The sequence below is a fragment of the Lucilia sericata genome, unplaced genomic scaffold, assembly GCF_015586225.1.
Source record: "Lucilia sericata isolate MDLA Ls3-8-SP2 unplaced genomic scaffold, ASM1558622v1 Contig001083F_arrow, whole genome shotgun sequence".
Taxonomy (NCBI): domain Eukaryota; kingdom Metazoa; phylum Arthropoda; class Insecta; order Diptera; family Calliphoridae; genus Lucilia; species Lucilia sericata.
Window position 1 is genome coordinate 130,001 of NW_023995058.1, and position 17,053 is coordinate 147,053.

The 17,053-nt window shown below is 32.9% G+C and overlaps 2 protein-coding genes across 3 annotated transcripts in view; both read left to right on the plus strand.

Annotated features, from left to right (window-relative positions):
• Positions 1-13,492, plus strand: part of LOC119609905 (sodium- and chloride-dependent glycine transporter 1) — a 129,021-nt gene extending 115,529 nt beyond the window's left edge. For both annotated transcript variants that reach the window (XM_037964935.1, XM_037964934.1), the window contains exons 5-11: positions 8,622-8,775; positions 8,939-9,206; positions 9,268-9,371; positions 9,445-9,682; positions 9,739-9,867; positions 9,940-10,149; positions 13,051-13,492. In XM_037964935.1, the coding sequence (XP_037820863.1) occupies positions 8,622-8,775; positions 8,939-9,206; positions 9,268-9,371; positions 9,445-9,682; positions 9,739-9,867; positions 9,940-10,149; positions 13,051-13,464 (1,517 nt within the window). In that variant the 3' untranslated portion in view covers positions 13,465-13,492. The remainder of the gene's footprint in view (positions 1-8,621; positions 8,776-8,938; positions 9,207-9,267; positions 9,372-9,444; positions 9,683-9,738; positions 9,868-9,939; positions 10,150-13,050) is intronic.
• On the plus strand, positions 13,472-16,726 carry LOC119609903 (mucin-5AC-like). The gene is made up of 2 exons (XM_037964932.1): positions 13,472-13,605; positions 13,669-16,726. The coding sequence occupies exons 1-2, from the start codon at positions 13,555-13,557 to the stop codon at positions 15,931-15,933; spliced, it is 2,316 nt and encodes a 771-aa protein (XP_037820860.1). The 5' UTR covers positions 13,472-13,554; the 3' UTR covers positions 15,934-16,726.
• The last annotated feature ends 327 nt before the right edge of the window (positions 16,727-17,053 follow it).

The window sequence follows — 17,053 nt, forward strand, 5'->3', positions numbered from 1 at the left end:
GTTAGTTAGTTAGTTAGTTAGTTAGTTAGTTAGTTAGTTAGTTAGTTAGTTAGTTAGTTAGTTAGTTAGTTAGTTAGTTAGTTAGTTAGTTAGTTAGTTAGTTAGTTAGTTAGTTAGTTAGTTAGTAGTAGTTAGTTAGTTAGTTAGTTAGTTAGTTAGTTAGTTAGTTAGTTAGTTAGTTAGTTAGTTAGTTAGTAGTTAGTTAGTTAGTTAGTTATTAGTTAGTTAGTTAGTTAGTTAGTTAGTTAGTTAGTTAGTTAGTTAGTTAGTTAGTTAGTAGTTAGTTAGTAAGTTAGTTTCGCAATCTTTTAAATTTATTTATATCCAAACCACTGTACATTATTAAGTAGTTGCAAAGAATTTTGTATTAAAGGGTTTAAGTAGCTTTTCATTGTTAACCAAAATGTTGTTTAGAAAAAGCCTTCTTATAATGAATCATTATCATCATTATCGTCAACTACATCATAATGATTTCTAGTAAAATAAAGGATTTATGAATATACAGCCAAGTTATTTTGTTTCTATGTATGTATGTATGTGTACATATATAACCAAGTAATTTAATATTCGACCCTTAAATTTTAGATTCAAGTGAAAAACAACCAACCTTCCAAACTAATGCCTAAATGAAAGGGTTAAAAAAGTATAAAACAATGAACTTTAAATGAGATGAAATATGAAGAAATTTATACAGCAGCAAAAAAAAAATAAACAAGAAAAAAATTAATAAACGGAAATTAAGACACACATACACACAAAAATGGCTGTATAGAAAACACACAAAAGCGTTTTTAGTTTCAACACAAGATTCAGATAATGATGTTAAATGTAGATAATTATGAAAAGATATCAAATGTGTTGCTGTTTTGTTCAAATTTATGGTTTCTTTTCATAAAATTTTTCGCTTGTTCATTTTTTCTTCATTTCTTAAAAAAATTATATACAATATTTTTTTCCTGCAAATTAAAATCTCATTAAATTAAAAACCAGCAAAAATGTTTTAATTGGCAAAGTTTAAGTTTTGTGTCTTTTTTCGGGAAAATATGTTTTCACTTAAATTAAAAGATGATTTCAATTATTTAAAAGGCTAAATAAAGCTTTAAAAAATATTTTATAAATAAATTTTAAAAAATATTCTAAACCTTTAATAATGTCTAAATAGTTTTGTTATTATTGGAATTTAGGTCACTTTTTTTAGACAACAAACGATATCTAGTATGTATGTGTATATAATAGTTTTATGGCAACCTTGTTAAGGAATTTTATCTCATTTTATTATCCTTTTGTGGCCACGAAATATTTTTATGTTCCCAATCAATATGGACGTAATCACACATACACAAATACATAGGAATACCCAGCAATGCTTGTGAGCTATAAAGGGATTTAGATTTAATCGTATAGGCTGTACTAAGACTCGTTTAGTCCAAACTACAGACCTATATATTAAACTATATTCTGGGCTATAGACTAGACTATATCCTAAACTATAATCTGGGCTATAGTCTATACTAGTCTATAGTATAGACTAAACTATAGACTAGACTATAGACTAAACTATAGACTAGACTATAGACTAGACTATAGACTAGACTATAGACTAGACTATAGACTAGACTATAGACTAGATTATAGGCTAGACTATAGACTAGACTATAGATAAGACTATAGACTAGACTATAGACTAGACTATGGACTAGGACTATAGACTAGACTATAGACTAGACTATAGACTAGACTATAGACTAGACTATAGACTAAACTATAGACTAGACTATAGACTAGACTATAGACTAGACTATAGACTAGACTATAGACTAGACTATAGACTAGACTATAGACTAGACTATAGACTAGACTATAGACTAGACTATAGACTAGACTATATACTAGACTATAGACTAAACTATAGGCTAGACTTGACTATAGACTAGACTATAGACTAGACTATAGACTAGACTATAGACTAGGACTATAGACTAGACTATAGACTAGACTATAGACTAGACTATAGACTAGGACTATAGACTAGACTATAGACTAGACTATAGACTAGACTATAGACTAGACTATAGACTAGACTAGACTAGACTATAGACTAGACTATAGACTAGACTATAGACTAGACTATAGACTAGACTATAGACTAGACTATAGACTAGACTATAGACTAGACTATAGACTAGACTATAGACTAGACTATAGACTAGACTATAGACTACTATAGACTAACTAGACTATAGACTAGACTATAGACTAGGACTATAGACTAGACTATAGACTAGACTATAGACTAGACTATAGACTAGACTATAGACTAGACTATAGACTAGACTATAGACTAGACTATAGAGTAGACTATAGAGTAGACTATAGAGTAGACTATAGGCTAGACTATAGACTAGACTATAGACTAGACTATAGACTAGACTATAGACCTGACTATAGATTAGACTATAGACTAAACTGTAGACTAAACTGTAGACTAGACTATAGACTAGACTATAGACTAGACTATAGACTAGACTATAGACTAGACTATAGATTAGACTATAGGCTAGACTATAGACTAGACTATAGACTAGACTATAGACCTGACTATAGATTAGACTATAGACTAAACTATAGACTAGACTATAGACTAGACTATAGGCTAAACTATAGACTAGACTATAGACTAGATAAAAGACTAGACTATAGACTAGACTATAGACTAGACTATAGACTAGACTATATACTAGACTATATACTAGACTATAGACTAGACTATAGACCTGACTATAGATTAGACTATAGACTAAACTATAGACTAGACTATAGACTAGACTATAGGCTAGACTATAGACTAGACTATAGACTAGACTATAGACTAGACTATAGACTAGACTATAGACTAGACTATAGACTAGACTATAGACTAGACTATAGACTAGACTATAGACTAGACTATAGACTAGACTATAGACTAGACTATAGACTAGACTATAGACTAGACTATAGACTATAGACTAGACTATAGACTATAGACTAGACTATAGACTAGACTATAGACTAGACTACAGACTAGACTATAGACTAGACTATAGACTAGACTATAGACTAGACTATAGACTAGACCATAGACTAGACCATAGACTAGACTATAGACTAAACTATATGCTAGACTGTAGACTAGCCTATAGGCTAGAATATAGACTATAAACTAGACTATAGACTTGACTATATACTAAACTGCAAGCTAGATTATAAACTATACTTTTTTGGTACATAAATACTATGAGTGGCCACACTTCCCCATCTCTGTATATACAAAAAAACTTATTGATAATCATGTAGTTTATTTACTACAGACATTTATTTTATTTACCTTATACAACAGTATTAGTGAAAGGATACTTACTAACACCCACATACACATATACATACATCAAATACAATGGCACCTTGTTGAACTTAACAGAATGTTTAGTATATATTGTTTTTTTTTTAATATAACTGTAATTCTAATTGACTCTCAGTCTCACATCTCTATCGCTCTCTCTCTATCTCTTAATAAGTTTTTACAACTATATTTAGTTGTATTGTTGTAATAGCATTGAAGGTGTTAGATGAGTTTTGGTTTTGTTAAATACTATATATGTTTATATACAGATATATACATATGTATGTTTGTAAATATAAATGAAAACGTTTGTTTGTTACTCTTTCATACTTCTATATGAAAACAACTAAAAGCTTTTTTTGTTTACGGAAATTCTGCACAAAACCGGGTGATGCAATAACACTTTCAAATGATATGTAACATTAAGTCTCAATTGTTTGGAGGTCCTTTTACAGTTTAATATCTTTTGAACTGTTTTATTTTGTTATTTGTTTTCTCCAAATAGAATTATTATTATTTTATCTCTCTAAACACAAAACAATTAAGTTGAACATAATTAAAATACTTAAGAATATTTGGGTCAATTTTAAATGATATGTATGTATATGTATACATACACATGTAGTGTATAAATATTAGATTAAAGTCTTAATTTGTGATAAGAATAAAGGATAAATGTATGTATGACTGAGTGCAGCTGACAGGCTATTTAAATAAAGTTGTAAAAATTAATTAAAACTATATATGAATCGTACATAAATAAGATAATTAAGTTTTATTTAAAAATTAAATTAAATTTTAACTATAATAAACTATTTAGACAATAGTCTGCACTATAGAATTGACTATAGTCTGCACTATAGCCAAATCTATAGTCTGTTATATAGATTTCACTATAGTCTGAACTACACACTAGTGTGTAGTGTGGACTATGGAATACACTATGGACTGGTCCAATAACAGTCTGTAAACTAAGTCTACACTTCAGCCTGAACTATAGACTAGACTATAGACTAGACTATAGATTAGACTATAGACTAGACTATAGACTAGACTATAGACTAGACTAAAGACTAGACTATAGACTAGACTATAGACTAGACTATAGACTAGACTATAGACTAGACTATAGACTAGACTATAGACTAGACTATAGACTAGACTATAGACTAGACTATAGACTGGACTATAGACTAGACTATAGACTAGACTATAGACTAGATTATAGACTATAGTATAGACTATAGGACTAGACTATAGACTAGACTATAGACTAGACTATAGACTGAGACTATAGACTAGACTATAGACTAGACTATAGACTAGACTATAGACTAGATTATAGACTAGACTATAGGACTAGACTATAGACTAGACTATAGACTAGACTATAGACTAGACTATAGACTAGACTATAGACTAGACTATAGACTAGACTAGACTAGACTATAGACTAGACTAGACTATAGACTGACTATAGACTAGATTATAGACTAGACTATAGACTAGACTATAGACTAGACTATAGACTAGACTATAGACTAGACTATAGACTAGACTATAGACTAGACTATAGACTAGACTATAGACTAGACTATAGACTAGACTATAGACTAGACTATAGACTAGACTATAGACTAGACTATAGACTAGACTATAGACTAGACTATAGACTAGACTATAGACTAGACTATAGACTAGACTATAGACTAGACTATAGACTAGACTATAGACTAGACTATAGACTAGACTATAGACTAGACTATAGACTAGACTATAGACTAGACTAGACATATAGACTAGACTATAGACTAGACTATAGACTAGACTATAGACTAGACTATAGACTAGACTATAGACTAGATTATAGACTAGACTAGACTATAGACTAGACTATAGACTAGTACTATAGACTAGACTATAGACTAGACTATAGACTACTATAGACTAGGACTATAGACTAGACTATAGACTAGACTATAGACAGACTATAGACTAGACTATAGACTAGACTATGACTAAGATATACGACTAGACTATAGACTATATAGACTAGACTATAGACTAGACTATAGACTAGACTATAGACTAGACTATAGACATTAACTAATAGACTAGACTATAGACTAGACTATAGACTAGACTAATAGACTAGACTATGACTAGACTATAGACTAGACTATTAGACTAGACTATAGACTAGACTATAGACTAGACTATAGCTAGACTTATAGACTAGACTATAGACTAGACTATGACTAGACTATAGACTAGACTATAGACTAGACTATAGACTAGACTATAGACTAGACTATAGACTAGACTATAGACTAGACTATAGACTAGACTATAGACTAGACTATAGACTAGACTATAGACTAGACTATAGACTAGACTATAGACTAGACTATAGACTAGACTATAGACTAGACTATAGACTAGACTATAGACTAGACTATAGATAGACTATAGACTAGACTATAGACTAGACTATAGACTAGACTATAGACTAGACTATAGACTAGACTATAGACTAGACTATAGACTAGACTATAGACTAGACTATAGACTAGACTATAGACTAGACTATAGACTAGACTATAGACTAGACTATAGACTAGACTATAGACTAGACTAGACTAGACTATAGACTAGACTATAGACTAGACTATAGACTAGACTATAGACTAGACTATAGACTAGACTATAGACTAGACTATAGACTAGACTATAGACTAGACTATAGACTAGACTATAGACAGACTATAGACTAGACTATAGACTAGACTATAGACTAGACTATAGACTAGACTATAGACTAGACTATAGACTAGACTATAGACTAGACTATAGACTAGACTATAGACTAGACTATAGACTAGACTATAGACTAGACTATAGACTAGACTATAGACTAGACTATAGACTAGACTATAGACTAGACTATAGACTAGACTATAGACTAGACCTATAGACTAGACTATAGACTAGACTATAGACTAGACTATAGACTAGACTATAGACTAGACTATAGACTAGACTATAGACTAGACTATAGACTAGACTATAGACTAGACTATAGACTAGACTATAGACTAGACTATAGATAGACTATAGACTAGACTATAGACTAGACTATAGACTAGACTATAGACTAGACTATAGACTAGACTATAGACTAGACTATAGACTAGACTATAGACTAGACTATAGACTAGACTATAGACTAGACTATAGACTAGACTATAGACTAGACTATAGACTAGACTATAGACTAGACTATAGACTAGACTATAGACTAGACTATAGACTAGACTATAGACTAGACTAGACTATAGACTAGACTATAGACTAGACTATAGACTAGACTATAGACTAGACTATAGACTAGACTATAGACTAGACTATAGACTAGACTATAGACTAGACTATAGACTAGACTATAGACTAGACTATAGACTAGACTATAGACTAGACTATAGACTAGACTATAGACTAGACTATAGACTAGACTATAGACTAGACTATAGACTAGACTATAGACTAGACTATAGACTAGACTATAGACTAGACTATAGACTAGACTATAGACTAGACTATAGACTAGACTATAGACTAGACTATAGACTAGACTATAGATTAAACTAGATTATAGACTATAGACTAGACTATAGATTAAACTAGATTATAGACTATAGACTAGACTATAGACTTGACTATAGACTAGACTATAGACTGGACTATAGACTAGACTATAGACTAGACTATAGACTAGATTATAGACTGGATTATAGACTAGACTATAGACTAGACTATAGACTAGACTATAGACTAGACTATAGACTAGACTATAGACTAGACTATAGACTAGACTATAGACTAGACTATAGACTAGACTATAGACTAGACTATAGACTAGACTATAGACTAGACTATAGACTAGACTATAGACTAGACTATAGACTAGACTATAGACTAGACTATAGACTAGACTATAGACTAGACTATAGACTAGACTATAGACTAGACTATAGACTAGACTATAGACTAGACTATAGACTAGACTATAGACTAGACTAGACTAGACTAGACTATAGACTAGACTATAGACTAGACTATAGACTAGATTATAGACTAGATTATAGACTAGACTATAGACTAGACTATAGACTAGACTATAGACTAGACTATAGACTAGACTATAGACTAGACTATAGACTAGACTATAGACTAGACTATAGACTAGACTATAGACTAGACTATAGACTAGACTATAGACTAGACTATAGACTAGACTATAGACTAGACTATAGACTAGACTATAGACTAGACTATAGACTAGACTATAGACTAGACTATAGACTAGACTATAGACTAGACTATAGACTAGACTATAGACTAGACTATAGACTAGACTATAGACTAGACTATAGACTAGACTATAGACTAGACTATAGACTAGACTATAGACTAGACTATAGACTAGACTATAGACTAGACTATAGACTAGACTATAGACTAGACTATAGACTAGACTATAGACTAGACTATAGACTAGACTATAGACTAGACTATAGACTAGACTAGACTAGACTATAGACTAGACTATAGACTAGACTATAGACTAGACTATAGACTAGACTATAGACTAGACTATAGACTAGACTATAGACTAGACTATAGACTAGACTATAGACTAGACTATAGACTAGACTATAGACTAGACTATAGACTAGACTATAGACTAGACTATAGACTAGACTATAGACTAGACTATAGACTAGACTATAGACTAGACTAGACTAGACTAGACTATAGACTAGACTATAGACTAGACTATAGACTAGACAATAGACTAGACTATAGGATATAGTCCGGACTTTAAAATAGACTGTAGTTTGGACTTTAGAATACATTATAGTCTGTGCTTTAGAATGGACTATAGTCTGGACTTTAGAATAGATACTGGCCTGAACTTTAAAATAGAATGTGGTTCTGGATTTTAGAATACACTATAGTCCGAACTACAGAATATACTATAGTGTAGACTACAGATTATGGACTAAACTGGAGAATAAACTATTGACTGGACTATATGAAAGACTATAGTCATAAAAGACTACAGTCTGTTTAGACTTCAAAGGCCCAATTAGTTCTACTGGAACGATTTCTTCTTCGTGAAATATATAAATTCAATTGAATTTCTCTAAGAAGATTCTTTCTTTTCTTTTTCTTGCAGATTGTTTCTCCTACGAACTGAGTGATGAATGTATTTCTATAAATGGAACTTACTATCTGAGGACATGTTACAATGCCACTTATGCCGAGGAACATAATATAACGGAAATGGCCTTACATGCCTTAAAAAAGCCGCCAGCGGAAGAATATTTTACGTAAGTTGAAAAATGTTTTAGATATTTCAAATTTGGTCAAATCGAATCAAATTTTCAGAGTTGAACTACTATATTAAACTTTACAATAGTTAATCCCCAACATTTTCAAAATATTATCCTTAAAAATATCGTAATCTTCTTAAAATTGTATTTCATTTAATAGCAATTATGTTCTGGGCTTATCCTCGGGCATTGAAGAAACTGGTGGAGTAAAACTTTCCCTAGCCGCTTGTCTACTTTGTGCTTGGGTCATTGTTTTCTTATGCCTCTGCAAAGGTGTGCAATCTTCAGGCAAAGTCGTATACTTTACAGCTCTCTTCCCATATGTGGTCTTAGTCATATTATTTTTTAGAGGTGTAACTCTACCAGGAGCCGGTACGGGCATTTTATTTTATTTAACACCAGATTGGAAGCAATTAGCTAATGCCCAGGTAAAGATCTTAAAAAATAAAACAATATAGGAATAACTTTATCACTTACGTTCTTTCTAAGGTCTGGGGTGATGCCGCAGTACAAATCTTTTTTGCCTTAAGTCCAGCCTGGGGTGGTTTGATAACCTTATCTTCTTATAATAAATTTTCCAATAATTGTTACAAGTAGGTTCCGAAACATTGATGCAAAAATGAAATCTCTTTTAATAATAATTTTTTCGAAAACAAAAACTTTCAGAGATTCTTTAATAGTGGCTTTTTGCAATATAGCCACCTCTTTCTTTGCCGGTTTGGTTATATTTTCCATAATTGGCTTTCTGGCCCACGAACTAGATGTAGAGGTGAAAAAGGTGGTAGATCAAGGTGCCGGTTTAGCCTTTATCGTATATCCCGAAGTGGTAACACGTCTGCCGGTATCACCCGTTTGGTCGGTATTATTTTTTGTTATGCTCTTAACTTTGGGTTTGGACTCACAGGTAAGTGTGTTCTGAATTCCTTAAAAAAATCGTTTTAAATTGTTCCTTTTTTACAGTTTGCTTTAATGGAAACCGTTACAACTGCCATTTTGGATAAATTTCCGAATTTAAGACAATATAAAACTTGGGTTGTGCTTTTTGTGGGTATTTTTGGTTATATAGGTGGCTTGGGTTTTACCACAAATGTAAGTTCGGAAATAACTTTAATATTTTTGAGAACCTGTTTTCGATTTTCAATATTTTCTCTTATTATATAGAGTGGCATGTATTGGTTACAGTTAATGGATAAATATGCTGCCAATTGGTCTGTTTTATTAATCGCCATATCCGAGTGTGTTCTAATCGCTTGGATTTATGGTTCTCAGCGTTTTTTGAACGATATACAAGGTATGATTGGTAAACGTTCAAAGACATGGATCTGGTTTTGGTCTATAATGTGGCGTTTTATAACACCGGCTACTTTATTGGTAAGTTAAAACGATAAATAATATTAAAACTGTAGATTATACTATATATTAGACTATAGACTAGACTATAGATATGACTATAGACTAGACTATAGACTAGACTATAGACTAAACCATAGACTAGACTATAGACTAGACCATAGACTAGACTAGATTAGACTATAGACTAGACTAAACTATAGACTAGACTATAGACTAGACTATAGACTAAACTATAGACTAGACTATAGACTAGACTATAGACTAGACTATAGACTAGACTATAGACTAGACTATAGACTAGACTATAGACTAGACTATAGACTAGACTATAGACTAGACTATAGACTAGACTATAGACTAAACTATAGACTAGACTATAGACTAGACTATAGACTAGACTATAGACTAGACTAAACTAGACTAGACTAGACTATAGACTAGACTAAACTAGACTAGACTATAGACTAGACTAGACTATAGACTAGACTAGACTATAGACTAGACTAGACTATAGACTAGACTATAGACTAAACTATAGACTAGACTATAGACTAGACTATAGACTAGACTATGACTATAGACTATAGACTAGACTAAACTATAGACTAGACTATAGACTAGACCATAGACTAGACCATGGACTAGACCATAGACTAGACTATAGACTAGACTATAGACTAGACTATAGACTAGGCTATAGACTAGACTATAGACTAGATTATAGACTAGACCATAGACTAGACTATAGACTAGACTATAGAGTAGACTATAGACTAGACTATAGACTAGACTATAGACTAGACTATAGACTAGACTATAGACTAGACTAAAGACTAGACTATAGACTAGACTATAGACTAGACTATAGACTAGACCATAGACTAGACTATAGACTATACTATAGACTAGACTATAGACTAGACTATAGACTAGACTATAGACTAGACTATAGACTAGACTATAGACTAGACTATAGACTAGACTATAGACTAGACTATAGACTAGACTATAGACAAGACTATAGACTAGACTATAGACTAGACTATAGACTAGACTATAGACTAGACTATAGACTAGACTATAGACTAGACTATAGACTAGACTATAGACTAGACTATAGACTAGACTATAGACTAGACTATAGACTAGACTATAGACTAGACTATAGACTAGACTATAGACTAGACTATAGACTAGACTATAGACTAGACTATAGACTAGACTATAGACTAGACTATAGACCAGACTATAGACTAGACTATAGACTAGACTATAGACTAGACTATAGACTAGACTATAGACTAGATTAGACTATAGACTAGACTAAACTATAGACTAGACTAGACTAGACTATAGACTAGACTATAGACTAGACTATAGACTAGACTATAGACTAGACTATAGACTAGACTATAGACTAGACTATAGACTAGACTATAGACTAGACTATAGACTAGACTATAGACTAGACTATAGACTAGACTATAGACTAGACTATAGACTAGACTATAGACTAGACTATAGACTAGACTATAGACTAGACTATAGACTAGACTAGACTATACTAGACTAGACTAGACTATAGACTAGACTATAGACTAGACTATAGACTAGACTATAGACCAGACTATAGACTAGACTAGACTATAGACTAGACTATAGACTAGACTATAGACTAGACTATAGACTAGACTATAGACTAGACTATAGACTAGACTATGACTAGACTAGACTAGACTATAGACTGGACTCTATCTAGACTATAGGCTAGACTATAGACTATACTATAGACTAGACTATAGAATAGAATATAGACTAGACTATAGACTAGACTATAGACTAGACTATAGACTAGACTATAGACTATACTATAGACTAGACTATAGACTAGACTATAGACTAGACTATAGACTAGACTATAGACTAGACTATAGACTAGACTATAGACCAGGCTATAGACTAGACTATAGACTAGACTATAGACTAGACTATAGACTTGACTATAGACTAGACTATAGACTAGACTATAGACTAGACTATAGACTAGACTATAGACTAGACTATAGACTAGACTATAGACTAGACTATAGACTAGACTATAGACTAGACTATAGACTAGACTATAGACTAGACTATAGACTAGACTATAGACTAGACTATAGACTAGACTATAGACTAGACTATAGACTAGACTATAGACTAGACTATAGACTAGACTATAGACTAGACTATAGACTAGACTATAGACTAGACTATAGACTAGACTATAGACTAGACTATAGACTAGACTATAGACTAGACTATAGACTAGACTATAGACTAGACTATAGACTAGACTATAGACTAGACTATAGACTAGACTATAGACTAGACTATAGACTAGACTATAGACTAGACTATAGACTAGACTATAGACTAGACTATAGACTAGACTATAGACTAGACTATAGACTAGACTATAGACTAGACTATAGACTAGACTAGACTATAGACTAGACTATAGACTAGACTATAGACTAGACTATAGACTAGACTTTAGACTAGACTTTAGACTAGACTTTAGGCTAGACTATAGACTATACTATAGACTAGATTATAGACTAGACTATAGACTAGACTATATACAAGACTATAGACTAGACTATAGACTAGACTATAGACTAGACTATAGACTAGACTTTAGACTAGACTTTATACTATACTTCAGGCTAGACTATAGACTAGACTTTAGACTAGACTTTAGACTAGACTATAGACTAGACTTTAGACTAGACTTTAGACTAGATTATACATCCTTAACTATAGATCACTAAAATATTAACTATATATAGACGGAAGTCTAGACTATAGATTGAAGAAAAAGGATTAAAATTGGTTCCTCAAATTTATATATGTATTACTTTTCCTCTGTTATTTCAGTTCATATTGTTCTTCAATTGGGTGGAATACAAACCCGCTACTTATGGTCCCTACGTTTATCCCTTATGGGCCGATGCTGTCGGCTGGATAATTGGTCTATTACCTGTTCTAGTCATATTTTTGGTGGCTTTTAAGCAAATCTATAGTGGGCCCGCTCACTTAGGCATTAAAGATCGTATTGTTTATCTGCTAAAACCCACAGAAGAATGGGGTCCGGCGGGTAGACCCTGTTGTAATTTATATCCAGAACGTTATCAAAATGAAAATATGCATAGTTTAATGGAGGGCATAACCACAGAGGTAATACCCTATGACGATAATGCCGATACTTATGTAAGAGGTAGTAATGGCGGTAGTGGTGGTGGTGATGGCATTGCTGCTGGTGAAACACAAAAAGATATGATGCAACTCTGAGAGCGAGTTACTGCATCTACGTCTACGTTTGCGCCTAAGCAAGCTGGCGATCATGCTATTACCGCTACAGCTACTTCCAATATAAATGGCATGAGTGCGGCAGCAACTGGTGGGGAGGCCAAACTAGAAGCTAAAGGAAGCGTAAGTAAAAATTTTATATTTATTAATATTTAATTTCATATTTTACTATATTTGGATGATTAGAAAAACGATTACGCTGCTGTGGTGCCCATCAAAACAGCCACAGTTTCTTCGCGCCTGCCTGGTCCGAGTATATTAAAAGCTAGTAAACCGGCGGACAATGTTAAAGCACCCCCCGAGAAGAGTCCCAGCAAACAGCCTTTAATACAGGCCGAACTAAGACCCAATGATAGTGTAGTCTCTTTTCTCAATGAAAAGGCGGCTACATTAAAATCAAACGATTTTAATGATAAAATAACCAAAGTAACTGCCACTATAGTGTTGCCCACTAGTACTGGGCCCTGCACAACAACTACCAATACACAACAATCTAAAACTGTTACAACCACAACGACAGCGGCGGCAAAACGTGTTGTGGCGGGTACAGCCGAAAGTGGTCGGGAATTGAAGAGTTTAACCACTTTCGCTACCACCACAACTAAGCCCACGATCACAGATATAGTAAGTACAAAACCAGCTGTTAGCACAACTATGGCCAGCATTGCCAGTAGCAGCAGTAGTGTACCCACTAGCACTACTTTTGCGGTGACAATGTTGCCTTCTGTCACTACAACGGCTACAAAACCCACAGTCTCTTCTATAAGTAAACCAACTACAGCGGCGACAGCAACAGCTACAAAACCACAAACTTCGGCCAGCACTGCGACAAGTGTGGCCAACTGTATAACGAAACCAATGCCTACTTCCACAGCGTTTACAACAGCTCCAGCTACAAAATCAAATGTAGAAACTATAAATAAAACAATGGCTGCCATTAAAACGACAACTTCAGCTACATTAGCTACAGCAAATATTAAAACTACAACAATTGTAGTGAATAGTAATAATAACATGACTACAAGTACTGCAACAACTACGACAAATCAAACAACAATTACAGCTGCTACAGCTTATACTGCAACGTCACAAGTTAAGCCACAAACTGTGCAAACGGCAGCCTCTGTGACAGCAAAGCAACAAACTACAACTGCCGCGGAAGTCGCAAAACCATTAACAGCGTTTAGTTCTATTACATCTACAAAAACTAACGATGCCACCACCAAACCACAAACTCCTACAACAGCCACAGTAACTTCTTTATGTAAACCACAAACTCCAGTCACTAGCACTGCAGCAATAACTTCACAAACTTCTACAACAGCAGTCAAAACTCCCACCACTACTACCAAGCCACAAACACCCACAACAGTGGCAGTGTCTTCCTCACTAACTGCAACGACAAAGTCAGATTCAGCTGCAAAACTTACTACAACTACAAAACCACAAACTCATACTAGCAACACAACATCAGCAATCAATACCACAATTGCTACAACTTCTGCCACAAAACCACAACCCATAGCCAGCACAACAGCTGCAACATTAGCCACAAAACCACAAACTATAGCAGCTGTAACAAAACCTACTACTTTAACTACAAGTGTAGCAAAACCAACACTTTCAGCCACTACAGCTACAACTGTACAAAGTGTAGGAAAATCCAAAACAACTTCCACAGCAGCTGATACAGCTAACACTATACAAAGTGTAGTAAAAACCAACATACCATCCACAGCAGCTACAACTACAAAACCTTTAGTTTCAACCACGGCAACTACAACTATACAAAATGTAGGAAAATCTCCCACAACTAGCCCAGCAGCTATAACTACAAAACCTTTAACTTCAGCCACTTCAACCGTACAAACATCAGGCAAAACCCCCATAACTACAACTGCAAAAACTGTAGCAACAACTGCACAAAGTACAAGCAAAACTCCCATAACTTCTACAGTAACCACAACTACAAAACCCTTAACATCAACAATAACACAAGATAAAACACCAACACAAACTGCAAAACCTTTAGATACAACAACAATAAGTGTGACAACAACCACACAAAGTGCAGCAAAATCCCCCTTAGCTTCCACAGTAACCACAACTACAAAACCTTTAACATCAACAATACAACAAGATAAAACAACTATACAAACTTCAAAACCTTTAGCTGCAACTACATCATCATCCACCACCACTAACACTGCAGCCCCTATCAATGTGCCAACCACAAAAATTGCCAAAACTACTTTAGTTACCACAAATGAAAAACCCATTAGCTCAACTACCATACAAAAACCAACAATAAAACCAGCGACTACTACAATTCAAACAACCGCAGCTGCGCCTGCAACAGCTGCTGCAAAACTTCAAAGCACCACAGCAAGCACAACAACAACAACAAACACCTCAGCCTCAACCACAACAATAGCTAAAACTACAAAGTAGTTTTATTAACAATATAGTTGAAATTTAATAAATTACCTAATTACTTTAGCTGATAAAACAAAAATATTCGACACACCTAACGAAAGCGGTTGCAAATTTTGAAAGATTTATTTTATATTTTAACATTTCAACACGTGATTATTTGAGTTTAGACCTGATTTAAATGAAGTAGAAAAATTTTTAATGAAAAGAAATCTTATTTTCAAATAATTTTGTATAGTTTTTGTAAAGCCGAAATGAAATTTTTATAGTAAACGTTTTTTAAACTATTGAAGAGATACAGACTAAAATTTACACTATAATCCTGGCAGTAAGTAGTCCAGATTATAGTGTAAATTATAGACTATAGTCCACACTAAGATTGTCTGGTATTGAGTAAAATAAAAAAGATTTTAAATGCTATTTGTTTGATAATTTTATATTGATATCACTGACTGAATACTGAATAATGTCAAATGTTCAATATTTTTCTGGTAATTAATGAATCTTTTATACTTTGTAAAACATTGTTACTAAATTTACATTAACATTGTTCCTTTTATAAACTAATAAGTCAATTTATTTATATTTAAAACAAAAATAATTCTGAAGTATTTACTATTTGTTAAATTTCATTTTGAAATGCAATTTTTTACATATTCCATTAAGAATGAATGTCGGAGTGAAATGAAAAGGCAGGAGCTTATATACAACAGCTGTCCAAACTATAGATTAGACTATAGTCTAAACTATAGACTAGACTAGACTATAGTCAAAACTATAGATTAGACTATAGTCTAAACTATAGACTAGACTATAGTCTAAACTGTAGTCTAAACTATACACTAGACTATTGTCTAGACTAGACTATAGTCTACACTATAGACTAGAATATTGCCTATGTTATAGACTGGGCTATATCTAAACTGTTGACTAGAATATAAACTAGACTATAGTCTAAAATATAGACTAAAGTCCAAACTATAGAAAATACTATTATGTAAACTATAGACTTGACTTTTGTCTAATCTGTAGACTAGACTATAATCTATAGACTAAACTATAGACTACACTATAATCTAAACTATAGACCAAACTATAATTTGAACTATAGACCGGACTATAGTATAAACTATAGATT

Coding starts and splice junctions, on each gene's coding strand:
- LOC119609903 (XM_037964932.1), top strand. CDS start 13,555: ATGAGTGCGGCAGCAACTGGTGGGGAGGCCAAACTAGAAGCTAAAGGA. Junction 13,606..13,668: donor AACTAGAAGCTAAAGGAAGC/GTAAGTAAAAAT, acceptor TTGGATGATTAG/AAAAACGATTACGCTGCTGT.